Source organism: Neoarius graeffei, chromosome 15, assembly GCF_027579695.1.
Source record: "Neoarius graeffei isolate fNeoGra1 chromosome 15, fNeoGra1.pri, whole genome shotgun sequence".
NCBI lineage: Eukaryota > Metazoa > Chordata > Actinopteri > Siluriformes > Ariidae > Neoarius > Neoarius graeffei.
In genome coordinates this window covers 11,929,001-11,948,655 of record NC_083583.1, presented here as the reverse complement: position 1 = coordinate 11,948,655, position 19,655 = coordinate 11,929,001, and the positions used below count along the sequence as shown (strand labels likewise).

At 41.1% G+C, this 19,655-nt stretch overlaps 1 protein-coding gene across 2 annotated transcripts in view; it reads right to left on the bottom strand.

The window, feature by feature from the left end:
* eml6 (EMAP like 6) overlaps nucleotides 1–19,655 on the bottom strand; it is a 186,360-nt gene that overhangs the window by 11,763 nt on the left and 154,942 nt on the right. For both annotated transcript variants that reach the window (XM_060940412.1, XM_060940413.1), the window contains 5 exons: nucleotides 17,720–17,908; nucleotides 17,459–17,631; nucleotides 14,245–14,407; nucleotides 9,505–9,608; nucleotides 9,096–9,249 (listed from right to left, as the gene is read on the bottom strand). In XM_060940412.1, the coding sequence (XP_060796395.1) occupies nucleotides 9,096–9,249; nucleotides 9,505–9,608; nucleotides 14,245–14,407; nucleotides 17,459–17,631; nucleotides 17,720–17,908 (783 nt within the window). The remainder of the gene's footprint in view (nucleotides 1–9,095; nucleotides 9,250–9,504; nucleotides 9,609–14,244; nucleotides 14,408–17,458; nucleotides 17,632–17,719; nucleotides 17,909–19,655) is intronic.

The following is a 19,655-nucleotide window of genomic DNA, read 5'->3' as shown; positions in this document are numbered from 1 at the left end:
TCCGTTTAGGTGTTAATCATGGTTTACGTTTGGCTTTTCTGTATGTAAATCCCAGGCTTGTAGTACTCGAGTCCAGGACTCGGACTCGAGCCCAACTCGTGCCCCAATTTTAAGGACTCGTGACTTGACTTGGGCTTGAGCACTGAGGACTTGTGCATTAACTGCATTCAGACTTGTAAATTGGAAACGAGGACTCGGATTTTTTCTTTATTTTTTGTAACATGCCATAATAATTTGACATATGATACACTACCGTTCAAAAGTTTGGGGTCACCCAGACAATTTTGTGTTTTGTATGAAAAGTCACACTTTTATTTACCACCATAAGTTGTAAAATGAATAGAAAATATAGTCAAGACGTTTTTCTGGCCATTTTGAGCATTTAATCGACCCCACAAATGTGATGCTCCAGAAACTCAATCTGCTCAAAGGAAGGTCAGTTTTATAGCTTCTCTAAAGAGCTAAACTGTTTTCAGCTGTGCTAACATGATTGTACAAGGGTTTTCTAATCATCCATTAGCCTTCTGAGGCAATGAGCAAACACATTGTACCATTAGAACACTGGAGTGAGAGTTGCTGGAAATGGGCCTCTATACACCTATGGAGATATTGCACCAAAAACCAGACATTTGCAGCTAGAATAGTCATTTACCACATTAGCAATGTATAGAGTGGATTTCTGATTAGTTTAAAGTGATCTTCATTGAAAAGAACAGTGCTTTTCTTTCAAAAATAAGGACATTTCAAAGTGACCCCAAACTTTTGAACGGTAGTGTATTTATAGTTACATTAATTTTTGTACTAATTTCATGCAAGAATGTTACACCTGCGCGCCTTGGCGCATGCATCAGACAGACTCTTGGGCGTGCTCCGGACAGCGCACAGCAAGCGGACTCTCACGTGTGCTGTAAACGACTCGCACCTGCACAGGATTAACGCACAATCAGCGTGCCTATATAAAACTGTGAAAACACACTTACTTTGCGAAGTACTGAGTTGCGTTGCTGATACATTTCCTTGTTTGGTTTCCTGATCCCTGATTTCCTGTTTCTCATCTTTGATTCTGCCGAGTCTACGATAGCCTGTTTGTGCCTCGCTTGACCTATTGCCTGCTTCACCGTTTTACGATTTTGCCTGCCGTTCTGGATTGTTTACCCGTCTTCACTTGTATTAATAAAAACACACCTTCTGCACTTACATCCGTCTCCCAACCATCTCTGACAGAATACTTCACACTCCCTGATAAAAAGAAGCACATTCACCTGTTCATACGTCATGTTCAGGAACAAACTAATGTTAATGGCACTGAAACAGCCACCGTCAAATGGTGCGGTTGGAGTGTTGGACTCGACTCGGACTTGACTCAGTTCAATAGTGGACTTGATTCAGACTCGACTCAAATTTTTTTTAAATGACTTGGACTTGTCTCAGACACTGGGGACTCGAGACTGGACTCGGACTTGAGGTTTAGTGACTCAACTACAACACTGGTAAATCCCATTTCCTTCAGCCAATTTCTTACATTTGGTCACAAACATGGACTCCTGTTTCTGCCCATTTGTTTTTCATTTCTTTTGTTGTGCATTTTCTATTTTCAAGGCATACTGCTTTGAGTTTTCTGTCCTGACGCTTTGATGTCTTCCTTGGTCTACATTTTACAACCTTCCCATATTGTTTGTACTTGCTCCAAACTTTAGACATAGCTGACTGGGAACAACCAACATCTTTTGCCATGCTCCGTGTTGAATTACCTTCTTGAAGGAGTTTTATAATCCTTTCCATTGTTTCAACTGACAGCTCTCTTGTTGGGGCCATGTTTCCTGTCAGTCAGCCAGGTGCAACAGCTCATTAAGGTCTACGAGCACTCTCTTTTAACTGCCGACTAATTTGCATATTTAGGCTTGTGCGGGTATTTGTTTTAGAAACGCAAGTTATAGGGTGATTCCATAATATTTTCCTTATCACTGAAGGATTCCATAATTTTTTTCCCTCTTACTTTACTTAGACTTAGTTCCTCCTGCTCCCAGTGGAGCACTGGGCAGCAATAGAAGTCCTAAATTTATCTCGGTCGCTTGCCAGGATCTTAGCCTCTGCCCAGCTGATTCCCATCCCCTCCAGGTCCCTCAGTACTGTGCTTCTCCAGGTGGTCACTAGTCTTCCTCTCTTCCTCTTTCTACCCACTGGCACCCACTCAAGTGGTGTCTTTGGATGCTGTCTCTCGTCAAGTCTGAGGACGTGCCCAAGCATCCTCAGGCAACGCTCCTTGACTGTGGCGCTGAGGGGTCTTTGGGTTGTTCGTTGGTAGACTTCAGCATTTGTTACCTTGTCTCGCCATGCAATGTCTAGAATCTTGTGAAGGCATCTTTGATGGAAGACATCCAGCTTCTTCGCAGTTCCCTTAGTCATTTTCCACGTTTCACTGGTGTAGGTGGCAACCGGAATGACCCAAGAGCTGTATAGAGTGGTCTTACTTTTGAGGCTGATGCGCTTTGATGACCAGATGTTGTGGAGTCTTCGGAAGACAGAGCTTGCCTTGCCTAGTCTGCTGTTTACATCCGGGTCTACATCTCCCTTGTTAGAGATGTTGCTTCCCAGGTAGGCGAAGGTAGATACTTCCTCCACTGGCTGCTGGTTGATTTTCACAGTGATTGGGTGATCTTCCTTAACTGACATCACTTTGGTCTTTCCTACATTAATCCTCAGGCCAACCGTGGCTGCATTGCTTGCTAGGTTGTCGGTCATTACCTGTAGTGTGTTTACTGTGTCTCCCAGGGTATCTGCACATTTTTCAAGTACAAATTTAAAGACTTTTAAGACCTTTTCAAGACCTCTAAATGGAAAAATTAAGACTGCACCATGGCAAAGAAAATGATAAATACGACAACTTAAAACTGTTTTCTGCAATAGATTTTTTTTTTTACTAACTTTAAGAAGAATGCACACAATTGGTGAACAACAGGGTGCATCAATGGCAACTGTTAGACATGCAAACAGCTGAAGCAAAGTCGTGTGTTTTGGGCCTGCAGAACTACTGTAGCAGCAAGGAGACGACTGGTGTTTACTGGAGAAAACACCATGAATCATTTCAAAAACGAAAACAATAAACGGCAAGTAGAACCAGCTGAACAACCTTAGCTGGCATTATTTCAATCCCCAAAGATTATCTTTGATGTGTGATTTTGTGTCCGACAGCAAAATCAGTCTGCGTGTCGTACAGTATACAGCTGGCTGAGGAAGTTCTCGAGTATCTTCTGCATTATAGCAGGTAACAGCATAAACCTGTTTATGCAGTCATACAATCATCAGAGCGTTACATTAAACACAGAAAAACAACTGTCACCTTTCATAACCATTATCAATATTAATCAATGTGTTGTAATAACTGTAAGCTAATTATCATCAGTGCAATTGTTATATCAATGTTCATTATTCAAAAATAATTATTAATTATTATCTATAATCCATGAATAATTGTTTGTATTACTACTACTACTACTACTACTACTAATAATAATAATAATAATAATAATAATAATAACAACTACTTTTTAAATAATAATTTTTAAAAAATTAACTCAATTTTATAACATTTTAATAATCACTACTTATTAGCTATATTAATTAATAGAGTAGCAATTATTATAATTCAGTATTATTAATTACTACTTAATTAATAAGCAGTGATTATCAAAATGTAATTTAATAATAAGTAGTTATCATCAACTACTAAATTATACAAATAAATAATAAGTAGTGATGATTAAAATGCTATAAAATTGAGTTATAAGATTAGTTAAAATTATTATTAAAAAAGTAGTTATTATTATTATTAGTAGTAGTAGTGATACAAACAATTATTCATGGATTATAGATAATTTGTTTTTAATAGTGAACATTGATATAACAATTGAACTGATAATAATAATAATAATAATAATAATAATAATAATAATAATAATAACAACAAGTATTACTAGTAGTATTATTGTTTATTATTATTAGTAGTAGTAGTACAGTTATTTTATATCAATGTTCACTATTTAAAAAAATTATCTATAATCCATGAGTATTTGTTTGTATTCTACCAATTGCTACTTTTTAATAATTATTTGTGATAATTTTTAATAACTTAATTTTATAACATTTAATAATCCCTAGTACTTATTAATCACTAATTCATAAGTAGTAATGATTAATGATCAATAATAATTACTATTACTACTAATTATTATTAGTGGTTGTTAATATTCTTCTTATTATATTAAAAACACTGTTGTAGACGATAAGTAATAAAACTAAAAAACTTTTTGTACAAATTATTTATATTGTACTATATTTAGAATTACTGTATTTTCTGGAGTTCTTTTTAATTGAGTTTTGAAATAAAGGCTGTTTATATATTTATATTAAACTTAATACAATAAACAATGTTAATTATGTAAAAAAAAAAAATGCCAATCATAAGTCCCATTTTCCACCTGACTCTTGTGCGCATGCGCGAACCCCCCTGCGTTTCACTCCGGAGCGCTTGACCTCTAACACGCACATGCGCGCGCGCCTCGTGTCCGTGAAAAACCAGTTTCCCAGTCCGCCGTGTCCCCAGCGCTACGTTACCGTCTTTAAACACATTTGTGCGATCCAGCGCTTTTTATCGCAAACAATTCTTCTCCTTATTTTGGGGGTATTTGTCATCCCCCAACCACTTGTCGTTAAACAGGCATCTTCCCATAATTATCAACGCTTTCTAGCGCCCACGTAAGCTACCTGCGTATCTCTCACTCCTCACAACCACCACACCACACCACACTTCCTCCAGTAGCCTCCTAGCGTTAGTTCTTGTTCTACGGAATGCACAGAACGCACAGAACCAATGCTGCCCCCAAAAGGTACGCTGGTCACTTTTAAAATTACGGTTAAAAAAAATACCCCAAACCAGATGGAGACATTTCACTCGTTCGGTCCAATATTAAATTTAATATCTCCCTTTCGAAAATTCCAGTCATTCCAAACAATTTTTTAGGCCTTGAAAACCGAAAGTTGTATTTAAGACTTTAAGGACCTGCAGGAGACTCTCCTAGCAGGGTCAGGTCGTCTGCAAAGTCTAGGTCACTAAGTCTGGTGTTATTCCATTTAATACCAAAGGATGAGTTGTGGGCGGCACGGTGGTGTAGTGGTTAGCGCTGTCGCCTCACAGCAAGAAGGTCCTGGGTTCAAGCCCTAGGGCCGGCGAGGGCCTTTCTGTGTGGAGTTTGCATGTTCTCCCCGTGTCCGCGTGGGTTTCCTCCGGGTGCTCCGGTTTCCCCCACAGTCCAAAGACATGCAGGTTAGGTTAACTGGCGACTCTAAATTGACCGTAGGTGTGAATGTGAGTGTGAATGGTTGTCTATGTGTCTATGTGTCAGCCCTGTGATGACCTGGCGACTTGTCCAGGGTGTACCCCGCCTTTCGCCCATAGTCAGCTGGGATAGGCTCCAGCTTGTCTGCGACCCTGTAGAAGGATAAAGCGGCTAGAGATGATGAGATGATGAGGATGAGTTGTTCATGCTTCTAGGCATGACAAAATCAATAGTCAAAAGGAAGAGTAGGGGTGATGGTATACAACCCTGGTGTACACCTGAAACAATGTTGAAAAAGTCTGTGTGGCTTGTTGTCATTCTGACACAGCTTGATGGGGGTTTAAGTCAGAGTGCTAACCTCCAAGTGGTATCCCTTGGGCAATGGCTACAGCAATGATCTTGGTTGCGATACCATTGTGAGCAAGGGGTGAGCTATCAGGGTCAGACCTGCAAAGATCCCCCTGCTCCTGGCAGGTTTAACCATGGTGGGACAGATTCCAGGGGAGCTGCTGCTGGCTAATAGCACCTGCACCGCCATGGTCCTCCTGGGCAGTAATATAAATGCATGAGGGGTTGGGCGAGGAGTCAGCGACCCCTCCCCGTAAAAACCTCTGCTACAGGAACAGCAACAGACGCAAAGGAAACAGATACTCGGCACGAGAGGACAGCACGCTCCTCGGAGTGCCAATGACAGAAGTTGATGAAACCCGAAAGGAAGTCAACTCCTCGAAATGCTCAATTCTCTCTGCCAAAGGAACTACTAAATTAGGCACTTGGAATGCAAGAACTTTATTTTATCCTCTACTTGATCTTAAAAAAAAGTGCCATTAATTACAACAATTTCATTTAATTTTTTGAGGTATATTTACAAAGCCGGAATGTTCCTCTGTTAAATAAAATAATTGTGTGTCATAGCTGTGATTTTTTTTTTTTCGCGACAAAATAAAATAGCTGAATGAACATCCTCCAAGAGTAGTGATTCCATATTTTTTTGCCAGGGGTTGTATACATTCAAATATTTCTGACTAATTTTTTACTGTCTTTTTTTTTTTAAATATTATTGTACTTGAGATTGTGATTTTTAATTTAAACAAATTGTATTTCCATGCTCATTGTCATTGATTTATGCTCTATTGAATCTTACCAAATTATTACTCTTTATTTACACATCTCATATCTCACATGAAATAAAAATGAGATCGTCTGCTCCAGTAGTGAATGTCCAAGTGAGCCAAGCCACATCTTACGATACAGTGCCCTCCACAATTATTGGCACCCCGTACAGATTAGTAAAAAAAAAAAAAGCCACCTTCTGGTGAACTGGTTTCATTTCCTACTGAAAAAAATGAGAAAAATCCTGAGTCTCTCCTATAACATTTTATAAGGTTGAAGATACAGAGCAGGGTATCTGAGACCATTCCTCTTTACACAGTTTCTCCAGATCATCCAGTGTCCTCGGCCCTCTTTTGTGCTCTCTCCTCTTCAGGTTTTCACTGGGGTTCAGGTCGGGGGACTGAGATGGCCAGGACAGAAGCTTGATTCTGTGCTCTCTGTGCTCAGTGAACTGTTTTTATGTTGATTTGGACATCGGATTACATTGGATGTCCTGTTGGAAGATCCTATAATGACCCAGTTTTAGTTTCCTCTCAGAGGAGCCAGATTCTGATTTGAAATGTCCTGGGATTTCATGGAGTCCATGATGCCATGGACCCTAACAAGGTTTCCAGGGACTTTGGAAGAAAAACAGCCACAAAACTAGCCTGGCAAGCCAGACTAAATGTGGATATTTAGTCTGGCCTCGATCCGTAGACATTTCCGACGGGGGTGGGAGGAACAAACCGCTGTCTTTCAAACTGTCTCTGTGCGTATAGGCCAACGCTCTGACCAATCAGCGCAACAGTGACTGTGACGTAGTCAGAGCGACAGAAAGCAGTGGGGGAGACCTTGAAATAAATAATTTTCCAAAATGCGTATTAATTAATAAACATGTTCTAGATATTAAGAAGTTTGGAGATAATGACCACAAGTTTGGAGTCTGTACCACATACTTAACATACACTTATTTTTTTCAAGTGTTTTTCAAGGGTTTGCTTAAACTGTTTTTGAGTTTTTATTTAGTGGTGTTTGGTGAAATAATTTCCCTTAAATTTAAAATAACGGGAAAATAAGAAACAATCAAAAAGTAATGTTTCAAAGCTGTTTATTAATTCTTCGTACTGCACAAACTAGCCCCATCCTTTTGGCTACGAGCGGAGCCAGCTGGTAGATCAGACTTTTGCCATAGCCGGTTGGCAAAACAGCGAAAACGTCCTTCTTGAAAAGGAATGAGCGGAGAGCCTCTTCCTGCTCATGTTTCAACGAAAACTCCAAGTCTAATTCTTCTAAAACTGATTCCAAAGCGGAGTCAAACGCGCGCTGTTCACTAGCCGTAGCCATCTTTCCTGCTGTGCTTTCTCCAGCGTCGCGCAGCTTTGTCGTCACTCCTGCAAAAGCCCGCCCAAAGAATCCAAACAAAAACCTTGCGTTGTGATTGGCGGGCACGATTTGATGCCCGGGGTGTTTTTGTTTATATGGTGCGAGGCTAGACCCACTCGCTAGGCAAAAATATTTTTGGCCGCTAGGCAGGTGGGTCTAGTTTACTAGGCTACCACAAAACATCACAGAACCTCCATCATATTTTACAGTTGGGATTGGGTTCTGGTCATTATAGCCATCCTGCTTTTTACACCAAACCCACTGTGAGTGTTTATTGCCATAAAGCTCCGTTTTTGTTCCATCAGACCAGAGAACACGGTTCCAGTCAAAGTTGCTGTAGCGTTTCGAAAACTTCAGCTGCTTGCATTTGTGGTTAACTGACAGAAAAGGCTTTTTTTTTTTTAACCTTCCAAATAACCTGTTGGCATGGAGGTGGAGTCTGATGGTGGTTTTGGAGACTTGGAAACCCCAAGGTTTTACTTTTTCTTGTAATTCACCAACACTGAAAATCCTTGGATATTTTTTGCCTCTCTCCTCACTGTACATGGGGGTAAAATAAACTTGGCTCCTCTTCCAGATGAGTTTGTAACCGTTCCAGTTGGTGTCCACTTTTTATTTTTGCCCTAACAGTAGAAATGGACATTTTCAGGCGAGTCGCTATATTTTATAACCATTCCCTGACTTATGAAGGTCAACACACTTTCCTCCTTCCTTTGGTTTGTGTGTCTCTTATCTTTCCCATGTTGATGTTGAGGGAATTTGGCTTCTGTGTCACGTCATATTTGTTCCCCGGTTAATCAGGAAGTCACGGATTACAGCTTGAAATTTCCTACACACTCCAATCAACTCAAACATGCACCATTTAAATAGGAAACATGCTTCAGTTCACTGTAATTGTGTTCACTGTCATTTCCAGGGGTGGTGATAATAGTGGCACATGTGTTTTTGGGGAAAATATATTTCTTGATGAGGGATTTGTTTTTCTCCGAATAAATTTTACAATTAATTAAACGGTTGGATTTTTTTCTTTAGTGTGAGATGACGTGACTTCACCAAAAGGGGGATTTGTTCTAACCCTTTTTAATCTTTACACAGAGGGACAATAATTGCAGAGGGGCACTGTTCCTGTAGACTTTTTTAAAATGACCAAGATATCAAGAAGTAACAACTTGTTGAAAATGGAAATTTTTTTAATATATATTGTTGATTTTTTTTAGTAAAAGAAATCAACAGGTCATTTTGATTTGAAAAGGACAAAAGGTTTGTATGTGCAACTGTACGTACAAATTTCTCAGAGCAGGGGAAGTCAAAGAGCTTGACGAGGCCGAAGTCGTCTCCGGTGACCACGTTGAGTCCAGCATGAGATACGCAGGCACAGTTCACGTCGGCCTTGTCAGCGTTCCGTGGCCAAACACCCAACACCTCATCACCGAGAACACTGAGGGACGGACACAGTGCAGATCAAACATCCGTTCATTTGGATATATTTAAATATAAGCAAACATGAGCAGGCATTCTTTTACACAAGTGTTGAGAAGCAAGTGCAAAGGTTTGTACCCCCATTGGTTTTTAAATGGGAAAAATGAACTTGTACCTCTATTTAACAATTCATCATTCATTCCCCAGTGAATATGATCTACACACACACACACACACACACACACACACAGTGTGTTTCTTTGAAGTGTATTACCTGGTCCAGGTGGCCCAGGTGATTCTGTCAGCAATGGCCAGCTGGGTTACTATTTTTCCACTGGGGACCTCATGTACTTGGCGCTTATAGCTTCCTGTAGAAACCTGGAGAACAGTGCATTTCAATCTTTTCAAACTCCACCATGCTGCATTACAACATCATACACTTGGAGGAAACCTTACACACCCCCACGATTGTCTAGTGTTGATATGAATGACAGGGGAGAGACAGTAATGCCATTCCTCTGAATCAGAGATAATGGCTCATGATAAGGTCCACAGAAAACTCAGGGTCATGCATCACTGGGATTTGAGCTTGCAATGATAGGGTGAACGCTTTTTGTTTTGTTGCACCACTCAGGGAGCTCATATTTTATTTGTTCAACTGCTTCCAACAAATTTAGATGATACGCAGCACTAGACAAATAAAGAATGCGTTAAAGCATGAAGAAATGCGATTAAACAGAACACTGACTAAGGCCACGTTTGAGTTGACTGAGACATACATTAAAAGCAGGTGTCTGGTGAAAAGCTGAAGGTTAATCTGCATCTCCAGAGAAATGGAGCAAGCAAAGAAAACAGAAAGTGGAGCCAAAGCATAAGATACAATGCGTGAAATGTGAAAGATGTTGATGTTGGCTCACTTGTCTGTCATGATGGGATAGCAACAGCAGAATATAATGTAACGTACCGAAACGACTCGCATTACTACGTGCCTCAAAACTTCAGCTTGCACCAGTACTACTGAGTGAAAAAGTTTTTGGATGAAAAATGAGGGAAAAACTCTTTTACAGTTTATCCATACATATATAGTGGTGCTTGAACGTTTGTGAACCCTTCAGAATTGTCTATATTTCTGCATAAATATGACCTAAAACATCATCAGATTTTCACACAAGTCCTAAAAGTAGATAAAGAGAACCCAGTTAAACAAATGAGACAAAAATATTAGACTTGGTCATTTATTTATTGAGGAAAATGATCCAATATTACATATCTGTGAGTGGCAAAAGTATGTGAACCTCTAGGATTAGCAGTTCATTTGAAGGTGAAATTAGAGTCAGGTGTTTTCAATCAATGGGATGACAATCAGGTGTGAGTGGGCACCCTGTTTTATTTAAAGAACAGGGATCTATCAAAGTCTGATCTTCACAACACATGTTTGTGGAAGTGTATCATGGCACGAACAAAGGAGATTTCTGAGGACCTCAGAAAAAGTGTTGTTGATGCTCATCAGGCTGGAAAAGGTTATAAAACCATCTCTAAAGAGTTTGGACTCCACCAATCCACAGTCAGACAGATTGTGTACAAATGGAGGAAATTCAAGACCATTGTTACCCTCCCCAGGAGTGGTCGACCAACAAAGATCACTCCAAGAGCAAGGCGTGTAATAGTCAACGAGGTCACAAAGGACCCCAGGGTAACTTCTAAGCAACTGAAGGCCTCTCTCACATTGGCTAATGTTCATGAGTCCACCATCAGGAGAACACTGAACAACAATGGTGTGCATGGCAGGGTTGCAAGGAGAAAGCCACTGCTCTCCATAAAGAACATTGCTGCTCGTTTGCAGTTTGCTAAAGATCACGTGGACAAGCCAGAAGGCTATTGGAAAAATGTTTTGTGGACGGATGAGACCAAAATAGAACTTTTTGGTTTAAATGAGAAGCGTTATGTTTGGAGAAAGGAAAACACTGCATTCCAGCATAAGAACCTTATCCCATCTGTGAAACATGGTGGTGGTAGTGTCATGGTTTGGGCCTGTTTTGCTGCAGGCCAGGACAGCTTGCCATCACTGATGGAACAATGAATTCTGAATTATACCAGCGAATTCTAAAGGAAAATGTCAGGGCATCTGTCCATGAACTGAATCTCAAGAGAAGGTGGGTCATGCAGCAAGACAACGACCCTAAGCACGCAAGTTGTTCTACCAAAGAATGGTTAAAGAAGAATAAAGTTAATGTTTTGGAATGGCCAAGTCAAAGTCCTGACCTTAATCCCATCGAAATGTTGTGGAAGGACCTGAAGCGAGCAGTTCATGTGAGGAAACCCACCAACATCCCAGAGTTGAAGCTGTTCTGTACGGAGGAACGGGCTAAAATTCCTCCAAGCCGGTGTGCAGGACTGATCAACAGTTACCGGAAACATTTAGTTGCAGTTATTGCTGCACAAGGGGGTCACACCAGATACTGAAAGCAAAGGTTCACATACTTTTGCCACTCACAGATATGTAATATTGGATCATTTTCCTCAATAAATAAATGACCAAGTATAATATTTTTGTCTTGTTTGTTTAACTGTGTTCTCTTTATCTACTTTTAGGACTTGTGTGAAAATCTGATGATGTTTTAGGTCATATTTATGCAGAAATATAGAAAATTCTAAAGGGTTCACAAACTTTCAAGCACCACTGTAAATATATACAGTACTGTGATCAATTTGGTGCCCAAATTTATGAAAACAATTCATCAATATCCTCACGAGTGAAATAGAGATTTATTCTACAGACATAAGTGCTTTACTGGGAAATACACCACTCGTATTTTTCATACGAGCTCCATCCAGGACATGGAGAACCAAAACTGTGACAAATCTCTAAATGTCACTCGTGAGGAAATCGATTAATTGTTTTTTGATAAATTTGGGTATTTTTTTTTTGTGAATGTGTCGATATAATAAAAAGAAAATCACACTTTGGCTTGAAGATATAAAGTTTATCTTCTCGTGTTGAAAAACTTGCATTTTTCATACGAAATACATTGCGGATCTGAGTGACATATTTAAATAATTTTGGCTGGTGTTGAATGGTATATCAGATATATTCCATTCAGCTAGCATGATACTGAACGAGTCAAAGACGAGTAGCTGAATGGAATATATCTGATATACCACGAAAAAAAGCCAGCCAATATTATTATTATACATACACACTCTCTTTTCCAGTTTTTCGATGTCCATTGGTTTGTTTGTCTCTTGTAAACAGAGAGGAACCGTCAGGGCCTTCTAGACCTTCAGAGAAGCCCCCAAACATATCAGCATTTCAAATGTTATATTTAATTTCTTTCATTATTTCATTATAATTATTCTCTTCTAATTTGGACTCATTTTCTATCAAATTTGCTTCAGAAACGAAAGGGTTACTGTACTGAAAACATTAAAATCGAGTTATCCAATGAGATTGTTCTGTTTGCTGTCTCTAGGCTGAGAAGAGTTTAGAGCTGCTCACTCATTGGTTAGGACTTCATTGCCGGGACAGAAGGCCATGGCAGTGTATGTTGATGTAGGAAGCGACAGATGAATTAACCAATCAGATTTTGATTTATAGTGGGAGAGACCAAAAATGTATCGCCCTTGGTCTTCTTGAAGGCCAACACGAGCTTAACCACGAGTTGGCGCCATCAGTGCAGCAGTGAAGTCACTTTCCAGCCAGCGTAGCGTTCATCAGTAGTGTTAGCGAATGCTAATAAAGCGCTCAAGCCAGTGCTATCGAGAGCAAGTAGTACAGGCTAACGACCGAGAAACTAAGATTTCTGTCTCCAGACTCTTCTTCCACGCTGCACGCTTGCTACAGTATTTTTCAATCAGACTTAAGTATTCATTTCCCTGTGTAATTTACTGAGTTACTTATAAAATCAACATCGACAGCTACACACAACGGAGCGGCCTGGCAGCCTGCCGCTAATCCCTTGCAAAATCCTTTGCCCTGTTGCTTTTCTGGTGTCTGGCTAAGTTTTGGCTGAGCTCAAGTCCCAGCTGTAATAGTAACGGTTCGGCACTGCTTGTAAATATGCGTGAAGAATATCTAATGAAGTTTTGGGAGCCTTTCAGGTGTTCACCGCGTCTTTCTCTTTCCTGGCGAGCAAAGAAATGCTTCTGGGCATGCGCAGTGGAAAACTCTCTCATTAGATATTCGCATCAGCTCTTACATGTGACATCATGTTGTCTTGACAACCATGCAATATCGTAAACCATATTCAACGCTCATTCTCCATCGGGTAGAGTGGCGTAATACACGTAGGATAAGCGATATGCTAACAATATTGCATGCTATCAAACCAAATGAATGAAACCCGCTAGAAGGGAATAGAACACGTTTTTATTCCATGGAAAAAGCGTCTTGTATGTATAATAATTCTCGATATTTCACTCTGATGACGTCACTCCCAGTGTTTTCCCGCTAACTGGATGCATGTTGTCAAAATGGTGAACCGGTTCAAAATTAAAATTCTTTTGATTAACTTGCGTATTTTTTTTTTTTTGTGTGTGGATCATATAAAGAACATTACACGGTGACGTGAAGATATAACAAATTGAAATGAAAGTATATCCTGTAACAAGGCAAACTGGCTCCCAGTATATAAAGGTGAAAGCCCCATTAAAATTACACGACATTCTGCAATTTAATCCCTTTTTTATTATTTTTTTTTAAATTCCAACTCCAACATTCTGGAAAAAAAGTTAAGACCTGCATTGCACCAGTGCTCTCAGTGGAGCTGTTGTTTTTTTGTGGGTTTTTTTTGCATTTGAGTTAAACCACTGATTCAGATTAAAAACCTTCATCCTTCATGCCCTAATCTCCCACAGGATTATCTAGGATCACAAAGTTATTTGACCTTTTCTCACTCCTCAGCACTACAGTGCTGTGTGCTCACAGAATTACATCCTGGATTTGTGTAAAGTAGGAAAGAAAGAGCAATTAGGAATTACTCGAAAGCTACATTATGCAAGTTACAGTGCCACGGACCGCTATGAACTTGCTGTCGGCGGAGAAGTCGAGCTGGATGATGAAGCCGGGAATGTCTTTGCAGTAGCCGATGCGGTTGAGGGCGGGGCCAAGGGTCAGGTCATAGAAATCTACAGTGCTCTCTACAGAGCCCACGGCCAAGAGCCGGTTATCAGGACTGAATCTGCAAACACACACAGGAGACAAGTTGGACACACACACAAAAAAAGAAAAGGACAAGAAAATGACTCATTATTTCCTTATAACAGCCTGGAGGATTTTATTTATTGTTATCCCACAGCAATCTGCCAATTCTATCAATTCCTTTTAGTTATTAAAGAATGACTTGTAGTTTTTATTCATTTACAGTTACATTTAACATTGTCTGTGAAACAAGTTAGTTTTTGTTATCACTTTATAGCAACTCTAAACAGCCGTTCTTCTCACCAGCCCCTCTTTTTCTCTCTCCTGAAGTTTATAAGACAAACAAGATGAACTGTGAGCTCTTGCTCACTTACGTATCCCCCCCGCTCTCGCTTATATCAGAATGCAAGCAATCGAAGGAATAGGACACTTATTATTAAGAATATTGACTTCAACAAATAATGAACCCTGAAACAAGTAAGTAAAGAGCAGTGTCTCTTCCCAGGGATTTCAAACAGCATCCTGGGAAACTGTCATTTTGAAATCGCATTTTGCTTCTTGAAATAGCGTTAAAATCCATGCTATATGTTTCGTAAATACATTCAGTCGGTAAACAGGAAGCTGATGTGGGACAGACTTGAAAATGGTATACATGGTATAGAACCCCAGGCTGAAGCTCTGTACCAAATATCAAGCAGGTGTGATTTGTAGTTGCTGAGAAAAATGTTATGAAAATTTTGTAAATCCATGCTACAGTATATGTTTCATAAATACATTGTCAGTAAACAGGAAGTCGATGTGCAACAGACCTGAAAATGGTATACATGGTATAGAACCCCAAGCTGAAGTTTGGTACCAAGTAACTAGTGGCTATTATTTGTAGTGGCTGAGAAAAGTCTCATCTCATCTCATTATCTGTAGCCGCTTTATCCTGTTCTACAGGGTCGCAGGCAAGCTGGAGCCTATCCCAGCTGACTACGGGCGAAAGGCGGGGTACACCCTGGACAAGTCGCCAGGTCATCACAGGGCTGACACATAGACACAGACAACCATTCACACTCACATTCACACCTACGGTCAATTTAGAGTCACCAGTTAACCTAACCTGCATGTCTTTGGACTGTGGAGGAAACCGGAGCACCCAGAGGAAACCCACGCGGACAACATGCAAACTCCACACAGAAAGGCCCTCGCCGGCCACGGGGCTCGAACCCAGGACCTTCTTGCTGTGAGGCGACAGCGCTAACCACTACACCACCGTGCCGCCCGCTGAGAAAAGTGTAATGAAAATTGTGTATATCCACTCTATGTTTCGTAAATACATTCAGTCGGTAAACAGGAAGTCGATGTGGGACAAACCTGAAAATGGTATACATGATATAGAACCCCAAGCTGAAGCTCGGTACCAAATGTCAAACGGTTGTGATTTGTAGTTCTCATCTCATCTCATTATCTGTAGCCGCTTTATCCTGTTCTACAGGGTCGCAGGCAAGCTGGAGCCTATCCCAGCTGACTACAGGCGAAAGGCGGGGTACACCCTGGACAAGTCGCCAGGTCATCACAGGGCTGACACATAGACACAGACAACCATTCACACTCACATTCACACCTACGGTCAATTTAGAGTCACCAGTTAACCTAACCTGCATGTCTTTGGACTGTGGGGGAAACCGGAGCACCCGGAGGAAACCCACACGGACACGGGGAGAACATGCAAAACTCCGCACAGAAAGGCCCTCGTCGGCCTCGGGGCTCGACCCCGGACCTTCTTGCTGTGAGGTGACAGCACTAACCACTACACCACTGTGCGGCATGCTACAGTATATGTTTCGTAAATACATTGTCAGTAAACAGGAAGTCAATGTGTGACAGACCTGAAAACGGTATACACGGTATAGAACCCCAAGCTGAAGTTTGGTACCAAGTGGCTATGATTTGTGGTTGCTGAGAAAAGGAGTGTTTTGGATGGACGGAGATACGGACAGAGGTAAATGAACCAGTGTATCATATCTAAAGGGGAAACATTTAACTTCTGATGTCATCTCAAACCTTTGCACACAGTGCAAAGAACCTAAGGGTCATGTTCGACGACAAACTCTTCTCCTCAGTGAACATCGCTGCAGTGACCTGGATGTGAAGGTTCCTCCTCTACAACATCCGAAGGATCTGCCCTTTTCTCACCACCTACTCTACTCAGCTCCTGGTCCAAGCACTGATCCTCTCCTGTTTGGACTACTGCAACTCTCTGCTTGCTGGCCTTCCTGCTTCTGCCATCAGACCCCTGCAGCTTATCCAGAATGCTGCAGCTTGTCTGGTCTACAACCTCCCTCGTTCTTCCCATGTCACACCCCTGCTTGCCGACCTGCACTGGCTACTTATTGCAGCTTGTATCAAATTTAAGACATTGGTGCAAGCTTACCAGGTTCTCAAGGGGTTCGGGCCAGCAAACCTCCAGAGACTGATCCGCCCCTGCATGCCAGCCAGATCCCTACACCTGGCCCCTCCTACTCCTTTCCTCTCTGCTCCTGCCCAGCCCACTCAAGACTGCTGTCTGTCCTGGTTCCCCGTTGGTGGACTGACCCTCCCACTGAGGTCAGAACTGCTGACTCCCTGACCACCTTCAAGTGCAGACTGAAGACTCACCTCTTCAGGCTGCACCTCTCCCCTTCTTCCCTGCCCACTGTGTAACTGCGTTTTGGTCTAGACCAACCCAACCTGTGTATGGTCTAGCCTGGGGTTAGCGGTTTTGAGTTCTCTATTTAGTTGTACTTTATATGGTTGGTTTGTTTCCTTGGCTGTTTGAGTATTGGTCCTTCAACAGAATATTACACTAAGTATTGCCATCACTTGTTTAGTTGGCACTAGAACTTTCTTGTCTAGAAGTTCAGTACTTCATGTACTTGACTTTTGCACTCATACATCACCCTGGATAAGAGCATCTGCTAAATGCCATGTAATGTAATGTAATGTAATGATTGATTGAAATTAATTTATGGGAATACAAACTGTCCCAAGTCTCCCCCCATGACAAGTCTCCCTGCTGTCCCCTACACACTTTAATTTGTGTATGCATGTGTGTCCATGTCCTAACCGTATGTCCTGAATGGCCACACTGCGGTCTCTTTTCTTGCCCCACACAGTCAGTGAGTTGACAAGCAGGACGATGAACTCTCCGTTCTCCATGCCAATGGACACCATCTCCCCGTTAGGACTGAACGCTGTGCACTTGGCCGGGTGACCCAAGCTCACCTTGTTCAGAAGTTTCTGGAAAAAAAGTGGTGTCAGAAGAAAAAAAAAACAAAAAAAACCCCAAAACAAAAACCAGTCTCATATGTTTCCTGAGCTGCATTACTTTATCTGCTAAATCCCAGATCCGGATGGTTCCATCATCGCTGGCTGAGATGAAGAGATCTTTGCAGGGGTGTGTAGCCAGACCCCAGATGCGCCCTTGTGTGTGTCCATTTATCAGTGTGTTGGATGCAGCGTTCTTCTCTCCCACCTCTATGATCTCTCCATCCTTTGTTCCGACCAAGATTTTGCCCTTTAAACAAAAATCTAAATCTTATTCTTTAACTTCTGGATGACAAACCTCACTTTTAGTACATCTCTAAATGAGAGATTTGAATGTTGGTAAAAAAAACCAAAAACTTAAGAACTTCTTTTTAATACTTAAAGGTAGACGGCCTTTCAGATTTTTCAAGTGTAGGTCATAAAAAGAATTTTCCCTGACACCCAATTATTTTTGTTTAGTGGACTGAAAGCTACTGAATTTGAATCACAGACTTCCAATTTTATTAGTTAAAAAAATAGAACAATTAATGAATTTATCTCCATGTGGCCCTAAATTCTCCGCTATTTTTTCCTGCTTCACCATGACCCAATTCAAGATACTACATCATGCATCACATGGTGGGCTTTCCCCGTTCGCGCAAGGCATTATGGGATACAAATTTGAAACAGGAGAGAAAAACGGAGGACGTGAGTGTGCGAATGAAACGTCAAAGACCGACTACAGTAACGGAAAGCGAGAAGAAACATATGTTATTTACCAGCTGGGAGGTCCGTATGGTGAAATACCGTGGCCGAGGTCTTGAAAGTACTGACGGAGGCCCTCTGGGTTGAGGTCAGTATTCAAGGCCGAGGTCACGGTATTTCACCATACGGACCGACCTTAAGCTGGTAAATAATATATTTACTTTTTTCTTTACCAAATTCTAACAGAAAACGAGAGCGCCCGAAAGGGAAAGCCGAGTCGAGCCGCCATTTTGAATCCTCATTCACGGCTGTAATGCAAATTGCTTCCTCCTCAGTATACAAGTGCACTTCCATGGCAGGAAAAAAACTACATTTTGCCGCCTATGTAGTCCCTTATTTATACAAATAGGAGTCATTCAGGATTCAGCCATGTTTTTGCTCGGTGTTAGCAAGTTACAGGTTTTTAGCTTTCTCCTGAAATGTTTTCTTTTATTTTGTCTTCCTCAGGGTAGTAAAACTCGCTTTCGCTGTGAACACTGTCGTTATCGCTATCCATGCTGTAAAATTAATGCTATTTTGAATCCTCATTCACGGCTGTAATGCAAATGGCTTCCTCCTCGGTATACAAGTGCACTTCCATGGCAAGAAAAAAAACTATATTTTGCCACCTATGTAGTCCCCTATTTATACAAAATTGAGTCATTCAGGATTCAGCCATGTTTTTGCTCAGCGTTAGCAAGTTACAGGTTTTTAGCTTTCTCCTGAAGTGTTTTCTTTTATTTCTTCTCCCTCAGGGTAGTAAAACTCGCTTTCGCTGTGAACACTGTCGTTATCGCTATCCATGCTGTAAAATTAATGCTATTCTCCTGAGAAATGCAAAAATAAATGTTGACAAAAAATCGTTACTATGTTTGTTGTTCTTGTGAACGAGCGAGTCGCCAGAGGTCCGTACCATAGGATACGGACCCGCTCGTCAGCCAATCAGAGCGCAGGATTTGATTGAAACCGGACCATGAAAAAAAAAAAAGACGTTATGTTATATACGAAGGAAAGGAAACGCAGGACCAAACTAATAAATATTGGCGCTCAGCGAGCACCTCGGTGTGATCAGCTGTACATTTAGTGACAGAATGATGGAACGATCAGTGCAGGGTCAAAGTAAACCTGCGCATGCGCACGCACACGGACTTCCTCTGTCTGCTTGACTGCACGAAGCGAGCGATTTCATGCACATTATTTGCTTTAATCACCGCAAATGAAATAACTTCCCAGCCACGGAATGGCTTAATATTTCTGAGATATTACAGAAATAA